The 23,891-nt window shown below is 36.0% G+C and overlaps 5 protein-coding genes across 5 annotated transcripts in view; 3 read left to right on the forward strand and 2 right to left on the reverse strand.

Annotated features, from left to right (window-relative positions):
* The window catches only part of LOC134751899 (cuticle protein 7-like), a 63,025-nt gene extending 60,791 nt beyond the window's left edge, over positions 1-2,234 (forward strand). The window contains exon 6 of the mRNA XM_063687450.1: positions 905-2,234. Coding sequence (XP_063543520.1) covers positions 905-1,030 — 126 coding nt within the window. The 3' untranslated portion in view covers positions 1,031-2,234. The remainder of the gene's footprint in view (positions 1-904) is intronic.
* Positions 2,235-3,801: 1,567 nt separating this feature from the next.
* LOC134751739 (gastrula zinc finger protein XlCGF46.1-like) lies at positions 3,802-6,239 on the forward strand. The gene is made up of 2 exons (XM_063687184.1): positions 3,802-4,177; positions 4,799-6,239. The coding sequence occupies exons 1-2, from the start codon at positions 3,980-3,982 to the stop codon at positions 5,933-5,935; spliced, it is 1,335 nt and encodes a 444-aa protein (XP_063543254.1). The 5' UTR covers positions 3,802-3,979; the 3' UTR covers positions 5,936-6,239.
* A 1,213-nt stretch (positions 6,240-7,452) lies between these two features.
* LOC134751738 (zinc finger protein 26-like) lies at positions 7,453-9,151 on the reverse strand. Its single transcript, XM_063687183.1, has 2 exons — positions 8,853-9,151; positions 7,453-8,754 (listed from the first exon to the last, which is right to left on the reverse strand). Exons 1-2 carry the CDS (start codon positions 9,036-9,038, stop codon positions 7,522-7,524), a joined length of 1,419 nt encoding a protein of 472 aa, XP_063543253.1. The 5' UTR covers positions 9,039-9,151; the 3' UTR covers positions 7,453-7,521.
* A 1,499-nt stretch (positions 9,152-10,650) lies between these two features.
* LOC134751665 (zinc finger protein 567-like) lies at positions 10,651-12,245 on the reverse strand. Its single transcript, XM_063687108.1, has 2 exons — positions 11,924-12,245; positions 10,651-11,684 (listed from the first exon to the last, which is right to left on the reverse strand). Exons 1-2 carry the CDS (start codon positions 12,116-12,118, stop codon positions 10,689-10,691), a joined length of 1,191 nt encoding a protein of 396 aa, XP_063543178.1. The 5' UTR covers positions 12,119-12,245; the 3' UTR covers positions 10,651-10,688.
* A 700-nt stretch (positions 12,246-12,945) lies between these two features.
* Positions 12,946-23,066, forward strand: LOC134751828 (zinc finger protein 93-like). The gene is made up of 3 exons (XM_063687316.1): positions 12,946-13,054; positions 19,109-19,446; positions 19,757-23,066. The coding sequence occupies exons 1-3, from the start codon at positions 12,964-12,966 to the stop codon at positions 22,040-22,042; spliced, it is 2,715 nt and encodes a 904-aa protein (XP_063543386.1). The 5' UTR covers positions 12,946-12,963; the 3' UTR covers positions 22,043-23,066.
* Positions 23,067-23,891: the final 825 nt, after the last annotated feature.

Below are 23,891 nucleotides of genomic sequence, written 5' to 3' on the forward strand. Positions count from 1 at the left end.
AAGGTTCTACAGTAATTACTACACTCGAGGAGAATACAAAGTGACTCTGCCAGACGGACGCACGCAGATCGTGAAGTATACTGCAGATTAGAAGAACGGTTTCAATGCTGAGGTAATTTGCACTGTAAGCACTTTAGTACAAGGTTCAAAATTGAATAATTGGTTTTGCAATCGTGGTCACGGCACCACTGATTGCTGAACGGTTTGTTCAGAGGACTTTGGACTTTAATTACTTATAACTATAAGGTTCTACAGCTCAGTATTCTATTATGACGTCGTAGAGTAGCGAGTAGCCCTGCCAGACGGACGAACACAGATTGTGAAGTACACCGCTGACTAAAAGCGCGGTTTTAATGCTGAGGTAATTTGCACTTTAAATACTTTAGTACAAGGTCCAGAATTAAATAACAGATTCCGTTAGATGTTTGGTGGTTCAACTTGCTATCGGTACGAAAAAAGAACACTAATTTCAAAATCCCTTTATGATCTCCCTGTCATTACATGATGTTGTTGTGTGCGTGATTTCAACTCTCCTATATAATTTATGCACGAACACATATAATTTATGTACTTACCTATTGTCTGTGTAAGCAATTAAATTATAATTTAATAACGAAAATGCATAATAAAAAATATTTCGTTTAAATATAAACTTCATGCATGAGGCTAACTACTACCTTGCTGGTAGTGACATTATAATTGATGGTGGGTTCCTTCTACATAGAGTGGTTTTGTCCATCCAAGGTAAAATGTATCTCCCGTCTCCCAAAATTTATCCACACCTGGGATGTAGCAAACTCGGATTATACGCATTTAGGACCAAATGAAGGTATTAAAATGATTTCCAGCTTCCTCAAAACGCTTTTTTTTGGATCTAATTTGACTGGCCTATCATTTTTTTCAGGTGTCGTACGAAGGCGAGGCCCGGTACCCCGACCAGCCGTCCGGTTACCCGTCCGGTAACGCCGCCGGCGCCGGTCCCGGTCAACAGTACGTGCCCCCTAGCCAAGGAGGCGGTTACCAGTATTAAGTCTACCTATACCTTAAATCGTTGTAGACAAGAATAGACAACGTTAAAGTTTAAATCGACCTAAAGTTGCGTACAATTCTGAGGAAAAATGGTCTTAAATATTTATACCGAAGATTTAAGCAAGTACGTATGTACTATGCGTTTAAAGCACACATCTTACTTAATTCAGAATCCTACCCCTTTACCGCATGTTGTTCAAGAAACAAATAATTTTATATGTCATGCAGGAAAGGGCTAATTCATAAACCGTAAAGTGTAACCATGTAGAGGTGTGACTGCACTAACTAGGAACGTTTTTTTACAGTCTGGCAAAAAAGAGTAGAAATTAAGAAGTGGCAACACTGTAGTGTCGTCCCTTTCAAATCAATCTAAGAAAAACGGGACGACACTACAGTGTTGCCACTTTTTAATTTCTACTCTTTTTTGCCAGACTGCAGTAGGATCCTTAATTAGAATGCCAGTTAGGACGACTGAATTAAATAAAGTGTGTGAAGCTATTTAGCGATAAAATATATTATTTTGTTATGAGTGGTCTATCGTTAATTTCATACAAAAATTGTTAGAAGCGTAGTTCTCCGATTCTCAAGTAAACAATTTTATATATTGAGATTTGTCAATTAAAATGCTCCGGAGATCCATAGGCTATTTTTATAGTTCTACATATGAGTGAAAATGACGTAAAATTTATAATCATGGTAATATTTTCTAATTGTGAAAGCCACAAACTACTAAGAAGATACTACGTGTGAAAGCCAACCGTGACAAATCGACGAAATTAACACAATTGGATCGTGTAGGCACTCCTTAAATTGTAAAAAAAAGTAAAACTGTCAAAAGTATAGAGGATTCCCGCCAAAATGAACGTGCTTGTTATAATTTTAAAACGAAAGTTACCATTTCTAGTTTAAATACATAGAATATTTAAATTATAGTTACCATTTTCGGATAAAAAATGTTCTCGATTTTTTATTTGTTGTTTCGATGCTTTTTAACAAAATCCTTTTTGTTTGTTTTGTGTTTTGTTTGAAAATACAAGATAATTATGTACCATGTAAAGATAATTATTATTTCTATTTTTAAAATACTCATAAAAACTGCCGTCCTATAGCTATATTTATTTGTAATGTAAAAATAATTACAAAATTGGTTAGTTAGAAATAGATACCTTTTGTACCTTATTTTTATAAAATAAAAGATATTAAATTTAATACAATAGTATTTTACTTTAATCGACTTTAATAAACATTTGTCCTTAATAATCCTTATATGTATATGAAGGTTTTTGTTACATTACTTATTATATCAATATCAAGCATATCGACTTCCGTAGGCTCAAAGGGCTTAAGGGGCAAAATGGCGAAAATGAGTTATGAAAGCAGTCATACTCAGTTTTTTTTTTCTCTATCGAATGGTGTCATCTACGTCTCGATAGCTTGAAAAATTTGTCCGTTAAGCCCCATAAAAAAACTATTCTTGAACACATTTCTCCAACGCATTTTGCCTTATCCAGCAATTTAAAAAACTATTGTGAGACATTTGGGCGTAACTCCCAACTTCGTGTACAATACGCCCTTATGCATCGGAAATTCCATTAAATCTGTACTATTTTTATGTCCGTGTATCCGTGACGCCTATTTGCGTTGATTTTCGTGTACTAAATGTACGTTACGACCACAACTAATGACTATTTATACGACTGTCAGAGAATTCAATGTAAGAGATACGCCAAGCCAATACGTATAATGGGGTTGGCCGGTCGAAATATTTAGCAGATGGCGCCAGCATAGCTTGCCCTGTCAATCCCTAGAATTGTGTCAAATTTTTGTTTTTTTTAATGCCCTGGATGCCAGCCCTTTAAGCCAAATCTCATAGAAAAAGGGGCAAGCTATGATGGCGCCATCTCTGCAAACCTTTCACAGTTGCCAACCCCATTTCGAGTAAAAGTTGTCGATATCTGTGGGATGACCTTGTACTTTCCTTTTCAAACCAATGGGCGTACCACACCATCGCACCGCACCAAGGCATTGTACGACGCACCCATAAGTAAGAGCGAGAAAGAGATATCGCTTTCTCGCTCTTACTTATGGATGCGTCGCACAATGACCTTGGTGCGGTGCAACGGTGTGTTATGGCCTTTAGTATAAGTAACAATTTTTTTTTACATTTGTCTTTAGGGCCCTCCACACTCATGCGCGAATCGCGGCGCGAAGCCGCGAACGCGAGTGTGGGGCCTAGTTCGCTGATTAGCGAATTCGACTCCTCACTCTCGTTCGCGGCTTCGCGCCGCGTAGTCTGGAGCGGGCTTAAGATCGGAGATTGAAAATAACTTATTAGTTTACCTTGAATCTGAATCTGCAATGTGAATTTCAGTTTTAAACAGGACCCGAAACTTTCGAAAGACACGACTATATTTTATTTATAAATACAATACAATACAATGCAATACAATAGACAACAAACCGACATCGAAGTCGAAACGAAACGTACACAATAAACGACTCCTAAGTTAGTAAAAAGAAAAATAAAATGACATCATCCTTAATTACACTACACACTGCCCAATTTTTGGTTTAGGACCTTTGTCTAGGACCATGCATATTTTGATGCGTATGGATCAAAGTATGGATGCATATGTTTTGGACCATGCCTAAGGAGAATAAAATAGTTTCGTACAAAATCATAAATATAAATATTAGATAACGTTACTTTTGATCTATTGCAATCTCAACAACCAACGAGCTTATACGATATTAAATTAAAACTTTTTTTATCTGTATTTTGCTTGACGCCATATTGAAAATGTCGTTTCATACTTCATCACTCCGCCATTGATTCTGAACGAAAGCTCCGAAAGCGCGAACTGCCAAATAGATTAAATTTGTATACAGTGTTCGTCAATTTTAAATACGCTTCATTAACTTAAACCCAAAAACCGCCATAAATTAAAACATGAGCGTTCAACCAGATATGAAACTCGTCTTCTCGAACATCACGAATGGAAAGCGGTTCAGTCACTGCAGGTTATGTCTGAGGAACATTGAAGATGATTACGTTCGGTTTGGAGACGGAGTAGTCCTAGATTTAGAGGAGAAACACCAGCATTTACAGCCCCTATCGGAATTACTTGCCAAATTCCTTGGGCCTGAGGTAAGAGTGTATTTAGTATAAAATAGAATCATTTATTGCATGTCACAAAACTCACAAACCAGTTATAAAGGTGGTAAGTTTTAGTGACGCCCTGTAAGGACACAGCAACATATATGATATACTTATACTATTTATCAAGTCTCAAACGCGAAATATGGCCTGTCGATTCTTATTCACTGAAAGTGTTAGGATAGGCTTTAAATTCGGTTCGAATATGGTCCTAGATCGGATAAAATTAGCTCATGTTTAAGCATATTTTATTTAAAAACTTGTACACAATGACAAGAAGCTAATTATAGTGTCTGTTTTTCCGTCTGCTTGACCTTAATTTTTGTAGCTACAAGCTATAATAATTAATTACTCTTTGTTATAAAAACTTCTTCGGTGCGGAAGCACAAACCATCCAGCACATAATTCAGGACTGCCTTATAACACATTATATCGCCCGGCCCTCCCGAATACCTGATCACCCTGAGAGACACAGCCATAAAGTGGCTGACCTCTCTATGTGTAGACTGTAGATCTTTAATTGTGTACAATACTTACATTGTTTCTATTTTTACAATTATTATGTATGGCATATGATTAAATAAATAAATACAAACTTCTATTTAATTTTAGGTAAATGAAGAAATACCAGGATTAGATGCTGTATGCACAGAATGTGTAGCTGATGCATTAAGAGGCTTGAGGCTCATACAAACTTATCATAAATCTTCCCAACTACTAGAAGATGCCCTGGATAACTTATTACATGCACTCAATGTTGATCTTGAAGTTTACGATGATCAATCACTCTACATTGTTGTAGATGAGAACCATTCTGAGTTAATAGTAATGAATAAAAATACTTCAGAAACAAAATATAATGTAGTAGAAACAAAAATAATATGTGAGGAATGTTCCAGTGAGTTCACAACCATTGAAGAGTACCATAAACACTGCGCGGAAAATCATAATCAAGTTCTCTGTGAGAAATGCTGGCAGGCGTTTGAAACAATTGAAGAATTAACTAACCATTTATGTAAAAAAATTAAATGCCCGGATTGTAACCAATACAGGAACACAGCCGAAGCTCTCACGGAACACCATACTAAAATACACAAAATCCACATATGCAAAGAGTGTGGAAAATCATGCCAAGGCTCTGTCAAACTAAAAATTCACGAAGGAAAGCATTTCAATAAAAGCCAATGCCCCAAATGTGGTAAGAGTTACACTACAAGAGATTTTTATTTAAAACATGTAGATTTGTGCGAAAAAGGACTTTTAGATCCACATCCAATTCGTACCAAACTACACAAACCATATTCATGTAAAGAGTGTGGTAAAAGTTACAGTACTTCAGGAGGACTCAGAGTACACTATAAATTTGAGCATGGTGGCGCAAAACCTCACGTTTGCCCAGAATGTAATAAGAAATTCACTGCTCCAAGTTACCTAAAAGTTCATATGGTAACACATACTAAGGAAAAGAACTTTTTATGTAATATATGTCCAAACCGTTTTGTATCAAAAGAGGCGTTATTATATCACACTAGAAGGCATACTGGGGAACGACCATATAAATGTGAACATTGTTTTGAAACATTTGTAAATGCATCAGCCAGAGCGGAGCATATAAAGTATAAGCATGTGGGGCCTACGCTTATGTGTGAGATTTGTTCACGTAAATTCGTTACCCCACATTTCTTAAGGATGCACATTAAGAGACACCATGAAAGGGACAGTGATTGGAGTACAGAAAACAGAGTATAGAGGGATTATTATATATTATTCATGGGCTATGGAATCGAATTATCATCAGGCGAGCCAAATGCTTACTTGCCGCCATTAGGTGGGTCCATACAGAACGGGCAGAAATTGCCGCGCGAAGCAGCTCGGGCCGTGTAGACATGCCTCGGGGAAAGCAAACGCACTCTCGCGGCTGCAATGGCTGACACGGAGCTGCTTCGCGCGGCAATTTCCGAGGCTGCACGCTCAGCCAGTACGCTATTGAGGTATAAAAATGGGGTGTTTTGAATAGTTGTGGCCATTTTGGCGATTTTATCCTTAGATATCAACCCTACAGAATAGGCTAATTATATTAAAATTAGGTACTTTTATTATTAAATAAAATATTTTTTACACTACGCATTAGTTTATTTGTTCTTCTTCTTCCTTTAGTCCTTCCCCTACCAATAATACGTCGGTGAAAAGGCGGGAGGAATTAACCATGGAAGTAAGTGCTCAAACTAAAGGAAGTAACTACTTATTCTATATAGGCCGAAGCTAATGTTCATATATGTTAATACCTATACAAAATAGACGTACACCCCAGGCCAAAATTATGGAAACAAGCTTGTATTTCAATATAAAAGTGTGATCTTTTAAGCGATGGATTTTATACTACTCATTGACAATTTGGTAAAGATAATAGAACGTTTTTAAAGTAAATTACTCTGGCTGTGATAGTTGCCAATTCAACATTTTGTCATGTAATTAAAGGGTAGGTATAATTATATATGTAACTTTTTCCTACTTTATTTTTTTAGCTTTTTGACAATATTTTAGGATGTTTTGATATTAAACGTGTATTATTAATCTTTTGGGTTTGCCTAATGTGTCTTAGTTTACAAATATATATATAGAAACATGAGATATTAAAGAAAACAACGTTGTTTCCATACTTTTGGCCTGGGGTGTACACACATACCGAACTAGGACTGGGGCCTCGGTGCGGTCTGAGGGTTGAGGTAGGGTAGGGCATACGTATACGTATGTCCAATAAGGCCGCGGCCGGACGCAGGCGGCGAGCAGGGCGGGTACCGCCGCTGTCGTCCAGTCCGCGGCATAAGAACGTAGAACGAAGAAAAACCGGCCAAGTGCGAGTCGGACTCGCGCACGAAGGGTTCCGTACCATTACGCTCAAAAACGGCAAAAAAGTCACGTTTGTTGTATGGGAGCCTCACTTAAATATTTATTTTATTCTGTTTTTAGTATTTGTTGTTATAGCGGCAACAGCTGTCTAGCTATCACGGTTCATGAGATACAGCCTGGTGACAGACGGACAGACAGACAGCGGAGTCTTAGTAATAGGGTCTATTTTTACCCTTTGGGTACGGAACCCTAAAAACAATAGATAATAATGCAAACCGCGCAAAGGTCGTGGTTCTGTATGTTGTACGTCTATTTTCTATTTAAAACTTGATTACTGGTTACAGTAATCAATCATTATATTTGAATTGTAATTTGTAGCTTTTTTGATGGTTATGAAACAATGACAATAAAATCAGTGATTTAAAAAAGTTTATTTCATTAAATAGTAAAATAACTAATATAATTTATAAGGCACACTACACAATCTAATTTACTCGTGTGAGTACATTACGTACTACATATTTTCTGTCCTGTTTACCATCTAACGTTGGCACATAAAGCTTGCTCTGAGGATCCGAATGTCGGGCTACATGCTTCTTCAGCTGACTGCCAAGTACAAACTTGACGTGGCATACGGGACATTCCATTTGAGGCCCAAAATGCTTTCTTCGTTTATGCTCCATCCTTCTAGAAGCCGAGAGGAAGCTTTCCTCGCATAAGTCACACTTAAATGGCCGCTCGCCTGTATGCAAGCGAGTATGATACACTAAAGCGGCTTGAGTAACAAACTTCCCATTGCAGTGCTCGCAACTAAAGTTTCTTTCCCTAGTATGCTTCACTATGTGGTTACGTAATCTGCTAGCGGCATCAAATTTCTTATTGCACCAACTGCATGAGAGTACTTTACCAAAACCATGGTCTATCTTTAGATGTGAGCGCAGAGCATTTTTACGAATATAGCCTTTCTTGCAAATGTCACAGAAGAAGCTTATCACTTTGGCTTCAGCATTGCCACACTGCTTTACATGGCTTCGGAATGTCTGTCTGTTGATGAAACTCTTGTTACAGCGAGGGCATTTAGTAACATCATGTTTGTCCAGGTGTCCTTTTAATGTGGATCTAGACGGGAACTGTATGAAACATAACTTACATAAAACAGCAACATGCTCTTGCCGATCATGAGCTTTTAAAGTTCTCTGCGTACTGAACATTTTCTTACACTTAGTACATTTAATTTTCTTTGGATAGTGTACTCTTTCCGCATGTTCTGTTAATTGTACCTGAGTTAAGAAAGCTTTGAAGCATTGAGGGCAATTTAAAGGCTTAGCTTTGTGCGACTTCATGTGTTGAACTAAGAGAACTCTTGTTTTAAATTTCATACCACATTCCTCACATATAAGACAAGTTTTTTGGCGATGCACATATCGGGTTCTACTCTTGATTATCTTGTTTAATTTTAGGGCTGCAGTTTCTTTATCCGGTGAATGAGTCTTCCGTCTTGTGACAATGTAGTTACCTGTTTCGCTAAGCACTATGTAAGCAGTCTTTACTGAGGGACTGACTGTTTCAGCCTGCATCAAAGTTTTGTGAAGGCTTGATAGCACTGTGTCCCACTGTTCTTTGGAATGTTCGTGAAGTTTTTTAAATAAATAACCGTTCGTAACGGCCCGGGCGCAGATATCACACAAGGTTTGCGGGAGAAGCGGTTCTTCACTGACCTGTAAAAAAAAAACAAATAACAATTGATATTCGTTCTGTTATATAAAGATAAAATATCAGACTTAACCTGTATTCTAAGTCTATAAATACTACTTACACCAAGTTCTTCGAACATCTCAGAATATGTAACGGTGTCTTCATAGTATGGCTTTTTCAAAATCACGGAATCCTGGATATATTTTGCGTACTGAGGCGTAGGGCTTAAACATAACCTGCAAATTTGTTCGTCGTCCTTCGTTAGGTACTTGAAAGCTGATAATATAACGCCAACATCTGGCTCCATGATTTATTAATATTAATACTAATTCGAATTCAAAAATATTTCTTTGGATCGTTCGGATTCGAAGACAATTTCAAAACGTCATTCGAAATGTTCAAATCAAAGAGAAGCGTAGCGTCTCAAAAAGCGTCACTTGGGGAGCGTTCGGCACAGATAACTTAAGGCCTAGACACACATAGTGACGTACAGAATTTTATTTAAGTAAATTCGTACGCCGCTTACACGCATTCTTAAACTATTCAAATATTCATCGTATATTCTTTTTCGTACATGTTTTATCTTTTTAACAATCTAATCAGTTGTGTCGTCTATTGTACCCTTAATAATGAAGTCATACTTAGCTCGCTCCAGACTACGCGGCACGAAGCCGCGAACGCGAGTGTGGAGTCGGTTTCGCTGATTAGCGAACTAGACTCCACAGTGGCGTTCGCGGCTTCGTGGGGAGTCGATTTCGCTGATTAGCGAACTAGACTCCACACCTCGCGTCCGCGGCTTCACGCCGCGATTCGCGCATGAGTGTGGACCTTAAGGCTCCTGTACACCATGGCACAGTGTAGGCCAGTCCAAGGGACGCATTTATGCGTTAGAGTAATATTGCTATCTCATTCCACCGCATAGCTGCGGCCCTTATGGGCGTAACACACCGTCGCACCGCACCAAGGTCATTGTGCGACGCATTCATAAGTAAGAGCGAGAAAGCGATATCTCTTTCTCGCTCTTACTTATAGGTGCGTTGCACAATGACCTTGGTGCGGTGCGATGATGTGTTACGCCCATTAGACTGGCCTACGCTGGGCCATGGTGTACAGGAGCCAATACAAAGAGTAGTATAATGTATATATAGAGCCATTAGTGGAATATATACTTGCTATATACCCACAGTAATATTATTATTATTACCAAGGTCGCGGTGCGGTGCGGTAGTGTGTTATGCTACCGCACCGCACCGCGACCTTGGTGCGGTGCGGTAGTGTGTTATGGCTATTAGGGGTACAGATAGGATGAATTGTTATGTCTGTGATTTATATATATAGCCGTTTTTAAGAAATAATTCTATATATTTTATATAAATGTACTTCCATAAACTCATTTTTCTGTTGACATATCGCAACGATAAATTGTGATGAAATTGTGGCCATCTGTAGACCGGTTAAAACGATTACTTCTATTTATCGATGATCGACATTCAATAAATAATTACAAGACTAATTTTGGTGAGTTCAATTCCTCGGCAGGTAATTTTACACTGCATCTTGCCGAAAAAGTATCATGTGATGTGTGTGCCCCACCATCCCACGTTTCACGTAGTCAATCAGGTTCAATCAACGTCCCCTTACTCTAAATAGAATCATAGACCCAGGTAGCATTTATACGTCATTATGACGTCCGTTACGTCATTGTGACGTATAAATGACGTCGCTGACGTCACTTTGCTACCTGGGGAATAGTGAGAGAGCACACGGGTAAATGTTTTAAAGTAAGAAAGAACATTTATTTACCACTAGATTTAATACTTACAATTAGAAAATTAATCTGAGTTCTAAAACACTCAAAATAATAATAATGCTAAAATAACAATATTAACATTTTCTTGCCTATGAAGTCTCGTCTAAGTAATTTTTGTAATATTACTTATTAGTAACGAACATACCTTCAAGAAATAGGCAACAACATTTCCGTATTACCACTACTATCCGCAGTTTCAACAAACTCTGATACATGTATGTCATTGCATTGTTGCCAGTGCATTTTCCTTACATGTCTATTAAGCGTTTTCTTTAAACTGAACATTTTATTACAAATCAAACAGCATTCCTTCTTCTCCATATGTTTTCTTTTGACATGGTCCGATCTCCGTCCGGATGTAACGAAACTTTCCGAGCACATTTCGCATTTGTATGGTTTCTGATTTTTATGTAATCTTATATGTTCCATGAGAGTCTTTTTGCTGACAAAACTGTCACCACAAATTTCACATGTCTCAGTTTTGATTTTATTGTGTATGTTGATATGTTCGGTTAAATTACTTTTCTTAAAAAACCCTTTATCACATATCAGACAAACATAAGGTCTGATTCCCAAATGGACTTTGTTTATATGTGCATCTATAGTTCCTTTGCTAAGGCTGACGAAATTACAGTTATGACAATTGTATTTTGTGTTATTTTGCTTCCGTTTATTATATGTCAAATGGTTATCAACATGTTTTTTGAAATGTGAATGTGTTTTTAACATTTTCGAGCAGTATGGGCATTGTTTTACTTTGTGACAGTTTGAGTGAGCTTTCAAAGCACTTGGTGTTTTGCAGCTTTTTCCACAAATATGACAAACCACTGCTTCATTAGTATTTTTGTGAGTAATTTTTTTATGCTCTTGCAACTGATCTTTAGATTCAAAAGTCATGTCACATTTTTGGCATTCATCAGCCTTTAAATTCTTTTTTTTAATCTTATTTACTGACTTCTCTTTATTGCGATGTATTCTTAGATAGCAATTTCTGTCAAACTTCTTTTTGCCCGAGATCTCTTTTTCTAAGGTTTCAGCAATTTTCTTCAGACTTTGTTTCATTATTGTGTGATTTTGTATCAGGATATAAATACTTATGACTATTTCTGAGCATTTATTACAGACTTGTTGCAATACTGTATCCTGAAACAGACCAAAAATTAAATAATAAATAAATGTTAGGGGACATCTTACACAGATCAACCTAGCCCTAAGCTAAGCAAAGCTTGTACTATGGGTGTTAGGCGATGATATACATACTTATATAGATAAAAATATTCATAATCTACGTTTAGACAGTCTGTGAGTGACGGGGTGTTAAAAAACTTCTCTGCAACTAGTAAGATACCAAAAAAAAAACACTAATGCAAAAAGTTACTTACTTGTAAGGAAAACAAGTACGACACCATTTTAAACACAGAAACCGTGAATTCTTGGTGGTCCGTAATAATAAACAGGTCTGAATGAATATTGTATAACTCATCATGTTGTTTGAAGCACAGAAAACAAGTTTGGATTGTTAGTTTGGGGTTAATTATAAGTTTCACGGCTTCCATATTAATACTGTTTGGTAGCATCGCGGGGATTTATATAAGTTTTACTTATTTATTTATTATTTTTAATATAAATAGCAGCCTCAAAATAAACATAAATAACTCAAGACCACCAAGACTCAACACACTCAACATCAACATGTCATCTTGATATTGACGTTTGACGTATGTAGTATGTCCTTTTTTATTTATTTATTACGAGCATGTTAAATGTTACGAGCATTGGCAACTGACGTATGTCATGCATCTGCTGTCATCTGTCAGAATAATAGACTAGCGAAAGTAGCGAAATACCGAAATATTTCTCAAGATGGAATGAAAATGAAATTGAATTAAAATAACATATTGCCAACATAATCCAAAAATATCTGTATCCGCCATCTTGCCGCAAACCAAACTACGAAATCGCCGTGAAGTTGTGCGAGTGTGGAGTCATAAGCTTCCTCTACACTCGTGCGCGAATCCAAAGAGAAGTATAATATATCGCGAATCGCACAATGCAAAATGTGAGACAAAATACACATTGGACAAAGAAATTGGACAAGTGATTTACCACCCTATTATTATTACGAGCCTATTGTGTCCCACTGCTGGGCAAAGGCCTCCCCCCTCTTCTTCCACTCCTCCCGGTTTTGAGCTACATCTGGCCAGGATTACCACCCTAATCTATAGTCTGTCAAGGGACTGTCTCATTTCAAACATATACAGAGATAATAATACTATCTTTGTCTTACACTAGTACTAGCACCCAAAAGAAAAGGATGAGTATAGTTTTTTTGTTCTTATTTACTGACAAGATTTGCTTGACCAACTATAGCTTATTTGTGCTTCCTGTCATTAGCGTGTGATGATGTGATTGTGTTTGTGTGATGCGAGATTGCGCTAAATATAATTATTTTTTCGGCTTGATAAATATCTTTTCTAGCTTTCACATAAAAGCTATTATTCTACTATGTTTTTGTAAGTAAATTACCTTTAATTCTATTGGTTATCGAATTCGATGCTTTAAATTCTATTAATAGTTACATTAATCGTTCAGCAAATTGGCTTTCTTTGAACGCCATTTTGTCCACTTGGCATCTACATGAAATTTTATTTCCAAATACCTAAACTTTTAATTTAATATTATATTTTCCAATTTATTTTTGGATTGCATTTTAAGTAAAGTTTGAGGTGTAGGTATTTAATGTGAATAAAGTGATACATAGTTATAGGTGTAGGTATGTGTACACGGACCCTATCATTAATGATAATTTAATTTATTCTTAGCTATTTTTGGACTTATAAACATCTACAACACTTTATCACAAAACTAGCAGAGTAGAATGAATGTAGTAGTATATACAAATAAATAATATAATACACTTTATTGCAACTTGCAACTATGGTACTCATCATCATCAATATACAATAAAATTGTTATAAATAAAGTTAGTATCTTATGGACCCTGATTATACCTACTGAAAAACGTGCTAAAAAGCTGTCTGGTTTGTCACTATTGTGGTGTTCATAAATAAATAAATCAATCAGATGCGTTGGCAACACTAGTCAGACTGTCATGGCGGAGCGGTGTTTCGAGCGCACTGTGTGGAACAATAATAAATTGTTTTATTTATAATATAATTAATCCAAGAGTGGTTAGATTAACGGATGTAAATCTAAACACCACAAGTGGCGACGAGGTAAATCAGAAAACTGTAAGTAAACACGAAATGTGACAAATAAGCGTGCAGAAATAAATAAGGCGCCATGTTTACCAACAATTGCAGCGGCAATAAATGGTATCGAAATTCTAACTAAATAAGTACAATTCAATTCAATCTTGTCTTGTGATAGACAAACGATTGCAGTAAATGAATGTATATTCATGTCGTAAATAACGAAAATACCAACAAGTTGGTTTAGGCTGATGCCGTATGTATGGTGTAGGTTACTCGTACGGCCGAGTTGTAAAGTCCTAGTAAAGCCATAAACCCAAATAACGAAAATACCAACAAGTTGGTGTAGGCTGATGCCGGATGTATGGTGTAGGTTACTCGTACGGCCGAGTTGTAAAGTCCTAGTAAAGCCATAAACCCCATAAAATGATGGGAAGAAATCGCTAAAATGTCAAATGACTACTGGCTGCGGCCGAAAATGATGTAAACTCGTACGTCCGAGTTGTCAAATAATACATCATACACCCCACAAAATGGATGGGAACGAATAAAGCGATAAATTGATGAAAATGAATTTTATTGTACTTGTTAGTTATTCATAAAATCTATGTACCATGAGTACTTATCTAATAAAAAATTATGAAAACTGGAATATGACCTGCATGTACAGGGTAATCTAAAGGAAAAGTAAATGCTTGGTGGTATTTCCACATATAAAGACATAATAAACAAATAAATTATCCCCTAGTTGCTCAGAATTACAAAAGGACTAGTATTTTGTATCTTCATTTTGACAGATCAAAATTACTACTGTGCTTTTTCTAATGCCTTAATGGGTGTAACCCGGAGGCGTCTGTGGATTGCAAATGGAGTCTAATCTAAATGTTTTATTACAAGGTAAATTGGCAAGATGACTTTATGTTGAATCAATAATACACTGTCTAGTGAAGTAGATAAATGAGCAATTTATCACAATGATTTGGATTATCTAATAATGTATGGAAATACAAGAACTCCAAAGTATTACACTTACACAAGGTTATTTTGTTTTCAAATTTCAAAATGAAAAGAAGAGATTGTGTGTTCGATTCCTTATTGTATGCTGCATAATAATAAAATAAAAATAGCCTTTGTTTCAGACAATTACATAGTTTCACTTGTTATCTTTGTATATTACATCTTAATTATTTATTATAATAGGGTTGTCTGTATGCCTTTTGTTGGCAAAGGCCTCCCCCAACTCTTTCCATTTCTCTCTTTCTAGTGCTATGCTGCATAATAGTACATTGCATTTTAAATTTTAAAATGAGATTTATAAGAATTAATATTGTAATCAGTAATATACATACAAGACATCTGAAACAAAATAAGCTCTCAAAAGTTCATGACTTGTCCATTCAATAAACCCAAATTTTAGCAGTATCTGTTCAAATGATTCCCTGCATTTTATTGAAAAGTAGATGTATATAGTTATTTGTTATACAAACTGTAAATATTTAAATAGCAATTTTCTTGTTTCCTGTACATCAAGATGGCTTTTACTGGAATTGGATCTCGCATATAAGTAGTTCCTGTATTGAGAAATTTTGTCAGACCGTGACCAACATTTCTGACTTGTGGATTGTTTTAAGTTTTAAGAGGATGAGTCTCATACAAACATTTGATTCTCAAGATATACCGGAACAAGTGATATCATTGAAATCAACATTTGTCATCTAGCCTATTCAATTAAATTTTGTCTTATGGTAGACAAGTTATGAGCAACAACAAATGTCAACAAGTTGACTTAGATTATATATCTTATATTAACTTTATTAGTTCTTATCAAATTTTACAATGGAGGCACTAAAGAAGTCGTTTAAGACACCTGTTATAAAATGATTCACATTGCAGGAGCTTATCCCTGGAAGGGGAAGCCGTTTTAGTGTTAACAATGTTAACATATAAATGTTAGAAAAAATAAAAAATAAAATAAAAGAAAAACTGAAAGAGAGGTCTGACAGACAAGGCCTTAGTAGAGAATACAACAATGTCCCGGAGTAGATTTACTCTAGGAATGTGTACTAACAATTAATATGAGTTTTCAGGTTTCTTGGGCATCACCAGATTTTACAAAACTACAGAGCAAAATAATTATACTGGGTGTTAATGCAAATGTTAAGTTATATTGATATGTCACAATATGTCCTAATTAACACATTGAGAACAGCAACTTCAGTAAAATTGTTGTTTGCAACGTCTGTGGGTGTTGTTCAACATTGTCAGAGAAAATATCAGTGACCAGGAATGGAGACTGATTTAGCTGCGTGAGGTATGATGATGTCAGCACCTGTGGTATGTTACGAGCCATATATATTTCTAAATGTCAGTGGAATAGGGTAAGTGCAAGTAAAAAGAAAATCTTAATGGAGTTTTGATTTAACCTTACTAGTGATCATGTCGAAATTGTCAACTCTTGAGTGGCAGTGATTTAGACCACCTCATCGAAATTGAAATTAAATTCGACGGGCACATATTGGTATCCATATCTTAAAACCTTCCAGTCTTAAATCATATCTTAATCTTGTGCATTGTGCGGCCTACATTTGTTAGGCAAGCTGGCAATGTCTCTTACTGTGTATTAACCTTTTGGACGCCAATGACCGATATATCGGCACCGCAGGTACAATGCGCAAAGACGGATTCATCCATCACAGACCACAGCGCAACAGAGAGCTACGTGCATGTGCATCAAGTTCAATTTCAGTTTTGACACTTCGGTGACGTGACGTCCGAGTGACAGCTTTTGTGTTTGACATGGCGTCAAAAAGGTTAATTTAATAAATACATTAGGTCCAAGGATATACAATCACCTTATAGGAGGGATTAGAATAATGTACTTATTAGTGTCAATGTTACCTATGATGTTTTTTAAACAAATTTATGGTAGATTAATTCCTTGAAATTTTCAGCAAGAATTTTCAGGAACAAGGTATCCTATGACATTAAAACTCAATATTTCATGAAATGTGTACATTATAAATAGCAATGGAGTATTACGTTTTTAAGGCAGAGGGTATATATATTTTCCACCTGATTTTGAACTTTATTTCAAGTTATAGGGTTCATTTTTGCGTTAAATTGTTGACGCTTATGCCTTATTAATGGCCTGAAATGTATACCTGTAACAGAACAAATAAATACCTAAATACTACTGTATACTGCTTATTCTAGTCCATACCACAAGTCCATTATGTATTTACGCAAGAAAGACAACATCAAATTATTACATGTCAATCAATTTGATTAACGGCTCACAACACAGACAACTGCTTGAATTGTTTATATACCACTTATGTACCTTCCCAAATGGGTATAAAACACACCCATAGCGTGGTGACAGATGAATCGTCTGGATTTCTCTTACAGAAAGTTCACAACCAACCAATGCGGCTGAAAACTGACTACGTGCTAAACAGTCCATTTGGAGTGCAAATTCCTGGCGAAGGTCGGTGGAGTTTATCTGGTGGTTACAAATATTGCACTGAATCCTCCATCAAGCAAATAACGCAAGTTAGCACGACGTTTTGTCGCCATAATTTGGTTTCTGTTGTTTTGAAATACATATGTATTATGTATTTTATGTAAGTATTTAGATACCAACAGTACCAACACAGAATAAAAATAGTAAAATGTGAAGCGATTTCAAATATCTTGATTGTTTATGACAATTAAGTGCATTGTAACGATTACAGCGCCACCTGCGTGGCGTATGTATCCTTATATTTACTTACTTGTAGACAAAATGTGCGTGATATGGGGATTCAAATCTATGTGAAACATGTTTAGATGTTTGTCACTAATTATTGTAATTAATTGATACTGACATGTTATAAATAAAGATAATCTGTCTTAATACTTAATAGCGGTAGCAAAAGGGTAACTATACTAATATATATAGCATAAACTAAAACTTTTAGTTACCAAGGATTTTAATTTTCAGTGCCCTTACAGGGTCATAACTATTATTTATTATGTACCATCATATGTACCAATGAAAGAAATTAATGACTGATTACTGATTAAAATTATGGTGTAGAATGTTGAAAATGTGCACATTGGCTCATATAGGTAGTTTCAACTACAAAAAATATTGTAAGTATGAAAGGTTATTAAACATATATATGCTTCATGTATTTATCTATAGAGGGTCCATAGATTTATCTATAGTTGGTCAAACCAAATTGGCAATAAATAGGAACAATACTCATCCTTTTCTTTTGTGTGCTGGTGCTAGTGTAAGACAAGGATAGTATGATTCTCTGTCTATGTTTGAAATGTGACAGTCCTTGACAAACTTTAACAGATTTTATTATGTATGATATAATTGCAAGTATACACTGAAATGAATAGATGCAGATTGTAACAAAAGTACTTACAATTTCATTTAAAAGAAAGGAGAGGTAATAGATTATAAATGTCATAGGTATCTCTACAAAAGAGGATACACTGCGAACAAGATATTTATGGAACAATCATTGTTATACTAGATGTACAGGTCATAGATGTATCAGTATTGCTACAGTGAATGTTACATGTCATTGATGTATCAGTATATGGTCTACTTTAGACTTAGGTATGTATGTAGGTAGTACATTAAGGACTAATCTAGACTCAAGTAAGAATATATATATGTTGTGCTACTAACCAGTGGTACATATTTCTAGTCTAACATCACTCATTGTTGTTAACATATTAAGCATCCAAAGCTGGCTAGGTAATATATAGTCGTGATCATATTGTAAACATAATGATTGTACACTAAAGGGTATTTACAAGAAATAAGGTTTCTAAGACTATGTGGAAAGCTGTAATATTATTGGTAACTGGAGTTCGACTTCTTGATATTATCATTAGGTGTTGTCATTCATAGGTGAACACCGAGTTAATAAAAAGTGTGTGGTGATTTATTAGTTTTGTCATTGTTTCTAAATGCATTATATTAATTGTTGCCACTCATTTGGTTAAAGCTAAGATGCTGATTAGAAATGTGTGTAGTGCGAGTTTACTTTTTGTTATTTAGTAAATGGTTCATTTTATGAATTGTTCTACAATCTCAAATTTGTTAAAAGGGAAGAGATGTGGTGTTCATAAATAAATAAATCAATCAGATGCGTTGGCAACACTAGTCAGACTGTCATGGCGGAGCGGTGTTTCGAGCGCACTGTGTGGAACAATAATAAATTGTTTTATTTATAATATAATTAATCCAAGAGTGGTTAGATTAACGGATGTAAATCTAAACACCACAACTATCATAATTTTTATCATAATCCTTTTTCATTTTAACGCATAGCAATAGTATTTTCATTTTAGGTATCCTAGGTATAATGGATGAACCAACAACGTCAGCATCAGATTTGAACACAGAAAACCTAAATATAACCTGCATGGAACACCAAGACATAATTGATATAACAGACACAGAAAATGAAGAAAACACAGATATACTGATAACATTTAAGGATTATGATGACTTTGACTTCATCAGGGATAATTTAAAGAATGTTCTATACTGTCCACAATTCTGTGGGACCTGTCTTGTGGCTGGAGATGACTTGAGTCCTGTCGGAGTGGAGTTGGAGGTGGTTACGCACAAGGGCACTGAAGTTAGAGCACTGGAAGATATTGTCAGCTATGTTTTTAATAAAAGTGTAAGTATTTATCAAACATAATAATGCGTAAGACCAATTTCCAGATTTAATCAGATACATATTGTCATAGAAGTATTTAAACTAGGTTTGCTATTTTTATTTATTTAAAATCAGAATGTTTATTCTGCCTATAAAATTAAAATATTCTTATTTGTATATAACATTCGGGTATTATTTACTTTGTGTGTGAAAAATTTATAATAATTAATAGAATAAATTTACAAAATTCAAAATTTGTAGGTACTCTTTACCAGAATCATCAAAATTCTATTATTAATGTGTTAAACATTTTTCTTCCTTTTTACTGCAGGTCAAAAACATCCTAGCCAGCTCATACATGTGTGACAAATGCATCGACAAGGTCTTACCATCATACATCTTCATATGCAACACCCGACACTCATACAAAGTCATCAACAACTGCATAAATGAGTTGAACTTTAAAGTCGTCAATGCTATACAACAGTTAAACCCAGTAGAAGATTATGAAAACTCTGAAGTTCTTATAATTTTAGAGAATGTTGAAACACCATATCTTGAATATACGGCTAAGGAATCTAGAGTCAAAAGTAATACAGTTACTGTCAAAAAGAAAAAATATAAAAAGAAGACTTATAGAAAACCAGCAGGTTACCGGTGTGTTGAATGTAACATAATAGTTCAAACTTTCAAAGAATGGAAACAACATGAAAGAGATTTTCATGAAAAACCTCAAATACAGTGTCAAATTTGTAACAAAGTTTTAAGCACAGAGCAGAGTCTTAAAATTCATTATAAAACACATGCTATGATGAAATGCAAGATTTGTAATTTACTAGTTCCAGATGGAGATTTAAACGAACATTTTAGATTGAACCATGAGGATGACAAGAAAACTTGTCATATTTGTAATCTAGCTTTTTATACCAACAGCGAAATTAATTCGCATATGAACATAAGCCATCCTAATGCTGACGATCCGGATCCAGAAAATACTAAGTCACAATGCTTGCTGTGTCTTAAACATTATGAAGGTGAAGAGTTAAATGAACATAAATGTAAATTCAAGTGTTCTGAATGCTCAGAAATACCTTGTATTCACCACAAATATTTAATATCTTATAGGGAGCAAATAAAAGCCAGGGCGTCCAAGATAAAATGTATGGATTGCGACTATGTGTGCCATAAGAAAGATTTTCTCATCGGACATGCAAATCGAGAGCATTTGGATCACATATCATTTGCTTGTGATATTTGTGGGCAACGTTTCTACTCCAAAGTAGGTTTAAGAGGGCATATCTATCAGTTCCATACAGAAAGTTACGTATGTGAATATTGCGATCAGGAATTCAAGGGGAGTACAAGTTACTACGAAAATCATAAGAAGCAATGTGCACTAAATAAAAGAGAATTTAAATGTAATGAATGTCCAGCCTCATTTGACAGTTTTAAATTCCTCACTAACCACAACAAGAGAAGGCATATCCAAGAAATATACCCTTGTAATTTATGTACGAAAACATTTTTAACTGATGGAAAATTAAAAGAACATACAGTTAAAGTACATAGCGGTTTGCAGAATAGAAATAGGAGATCCTTTACAGATTGTGTTATTTGTGAAAAGAAATTTGATACTAGAGCCGACTTAAAACGGCATATTAGAACGCATGGACCGAACGCTAAATTCCCTTGCCGAACTTGTAATATAGAGTTTGATACGTTAAAGAAATTACATGTACATAGGCGAAAGCATGTGAAGTCCTATTGCGAACGGGTGCAATGTAATGTATGTAACATGGAGTTACAGGCGGCATGCCTATCCCAGCATATGCTAAGACACGCTGTAGAGTCCGGAGAAGCCCCAGCATATAGCTGTGATATATGCAGTAAGACATGTTCCTCTCAAGTGTATCTCCGGTATCATAAGCAAAGCCACATGAAACCAACACCTTGTCCAATTTGTGAGAAGTTGATTAAGCCAGCTGGTTTACAGAAACATATCAAATACCATTCGTACAAAGATGATCCCGTTATGAGGGAAAAAATGAAACGTAGATATAAATGTGAGGTTTGTGACTATATGGCTTCAGATCCTAGTATATTAGAGGCTCATGTAAACCGTCACCATTTAAAAGTAAAGCCATACATATGTTCAGTTTGCGAAAAAGATTTCTGCGGTAAACTACAACTGACTAGACATATGGATACTCATTATGTGACTAAGAATTATAGTTGTGAAGTTTGTGATAAGAAATTTTCGAATAAAATCTGTTTACGAATGCATTTAAGATTACACACTGGTGAACGACCATATTACTGCGAAATATGCGCAGAAAGTTTCATTTCAGCGAGCGCTTTGAAAACACATAGAATCAAACGGCATTCTGAAAAGTCTATACCATGTCCATTTTGTGACAGAATGTTTTACATAGCTGTGGAGATGAGGCAGCATTTCAAGAAGTTTCATTGGCCGCATAAGGATAGGAAATTTGACCATAGAGAGGTAGAGGGATTAGGGAAGGAGTATTATCATCTCTTTGAGGATGGAAGGAGGCCGCGGTTGGATGATGATGATGATGGTACTAGTAACGTCATTATTGAGGAGGTCAATGAGTAGAGAATTTAATTAGGCCTCCCTTAAAAAGTATCACGGCCGATCGTGCGTCATCTTCTGGATCCCTGCGACCTTGACAAGGTCGTTGATATACCTCGTTGGGATCCTTCTAACTTATCTTCAGTGTTGCAAATTGGCGAAGTAATCCTAAAAAAATAAGTAAGCACAGTCATGCTCACTCCATACATCAGTTTTGTTACCAAAACGACTATTATTTTCGCAGTCGACATCTAGCGTCAAGTAGCGGAATTATCAGTACTGCTACTCGACAATAGATGTCGCGACGAACAAAAAATTCTATTGCTTATTTTCTGCTAATATTATAACCGGATTAACCGGAACTCTATTTTCAACTCCTGCTTGTAATATTAGTTGTAAATTGTTGAGCAATAATTTTTTCTTCAGTGTGTCGACGTGACATCTAGTGTCGAGTAGCAGTACTGATAATTCCGCTACTTGACGCTAGGTTTCGACTACGAAAATAATACTCGTTTTGGTAACAAAACTGATGTATAGAGTGAGCACTCTATGCTTACTTGTTTATCTATGGTATTATTGAAGTGCTGGATGCTTTTAAAGCATGGGCAACGCATATAAGTACATAAATATGTACAAATGTACAGAGGGACTACTCCGAAAAACGAAAATCTAAATTTCGTTATCTACATTCCTCGCTCAAAATAGCAAGAGTAAAGAGGCAGATTACGATTTTCGCGATAGGCTTTCGCTAGAGGTGCTAGCTTCCATAAGGGCCCACCAAACTCGTTCGTGAATCGCGGCGCGAAGCCGCGAACGCGAGTGTGGAGTCTATTTCGCAGATCTGACGCCCACGGAGCGGGCTATAGGTTACAGTCTTACAGTGACTGCTTACCATCAAGCTTACGCTTTTTGTGATCAAATCTTTTTTATTGTAATATAAATAATGAAATGTGTGATGTTTCATTTTAAATCAGGAACAGATAAACTGTAAAATATAATGAAATCATGTATGTGGTTATTTTCCATGGTTATAAAAAATTGCAAATGCTTTGTATGTTTTATTTAACCTTTTAACTGCGATAGGTTACCACATTTTGTTTTTGTATAATTATATCTTTAGCCTGCTCCAGACTACGCGGCGCGAAGCCGCGAACGCGAGTATGGAGTCGATTTAGCTGATTACGAACTAGACTCCTGCACACTCGCTTTCGCGGCTTATTGGCGCCGCGATTCGTGCACGAGTGTGAAGGGACTTCGAAATTTCCTTATTTGCCTCTGGCTCGAATTTGCAAGTGATAGAGAGGAAAATAACGGCATTTCGTGTTTCGCGGTAAGCCCTCATTTCATCTCATTTTCTACCAGCTGTTACCACACTAATACGAATTTGCACGTTGCTCCCGGGTGTGATGAACACTTAAACAGCGCTTTGCACGCACACAGATGTGCTATTAAAGCTATAGTTTTGCTGACTGTACATAATTTGGTATTAGGTTTAGGTACACCGGAATAATGAACAGCTGAGCTGAACGGAGCCGAGTTTGCCTAAAAGGAGGTGTCTCCCCACTGCCCCTACGGGATAAGCTATTTCAACGCGCGTTAAAAAAGCATTTGAATGACACAAATGGAAACATGTGTATTTATTCACACGATGGCGGTAGCGCTTTTTATCAAGCGCTGTTGGATTGTCAACTTTAATCCTCGGTCTTTAAATGGAATTTAGCGTGCGGGCAGATCTAAGCGCTTTTTTAACGCGCATTGAAAAAGCGCTCGTGATAATGAGACCTAAGTAATAGTACTACCGTACAGAAAACAAACTTCCTACAAAACCAGTTTGACAGCGATTCAGGGACGAATCATGCTGTCCCTTTCTTAT

The sequence above is a fragment of the Cydia strobilella genome, chromosome 23 (assembly GCF_947568885.1).
Source record: "Cydia strobilella chromosome 23, ilCydStro3.1, whole genome shotgun sequence".
Classification (NCBI taxonomy): Eukaryota; Metazoa; Arthropoda; class Insecta; order Lepidoptera; family Tortricidae; genus Cydia; species Cydia strobilella.

Coding starts and splice junctions, on each gene's coding strand:
- LOC134751739 (XM_063687184.1), top strand. CDS start 3,980: ATGAGCGTTCAACCAGATATGAAACTCGTCTTCTCGAACATCACGAAT. Junction 4,178..4,798: donor CCAAATTCCTTGGGCCTGAG/GTAAGAGTGTAT, acceptor ATTTAATTTTAG/GTAAATGAAGAAATACCAGG.
- LOC134751738 (XM_063687183.1), bottom strand. CDS start 9,038: ATGGAGCCAGATGTTGGCGTTATATTATCAGCTTTCAAGTACCTAACG. Junction 8,755..8,852: donor AGATGTTCGAAGAACTTGGT/GTAAGTAGTATT, acceptor TTTTTTTTACAG/GTCAGTGAAGAACCGCTTCT.
- LOC134751828 (XM_063687316.1), top strand. CDS start 12,964: ATGCGAGATTGCGCTAAATATAATTATTTTTTCGGCTTGATAAATATC. Junction 13,055..19,108: donor TATTATTCTACTATGTTTTT/GTAAGTAAATTA, acceptor TTTTCATTTTAG/GTATCCTAGGTATAATGGAT. Junction 19,447..19,756: donor GCTATGTTTTTAATAAAAGT/GTAAGTATTTAT, acceptor TTTTTACTGCAG/GTCAAAAACATCCTAGCCAG.
- LOC134751665 (XM_063687108.1), bottom strand. CDS start 12,118: ATGCTACCAAACAGTATTAATATGGAAGCCGTGAAACTTATAATTAAC. Junction 11,685..11,923: donor CGTACTTGTTTTCCTTACAA/GTAAGTAACTTT, acceptor GGTCTGTTTCAG/GATACAGTATTGCAACAAGT.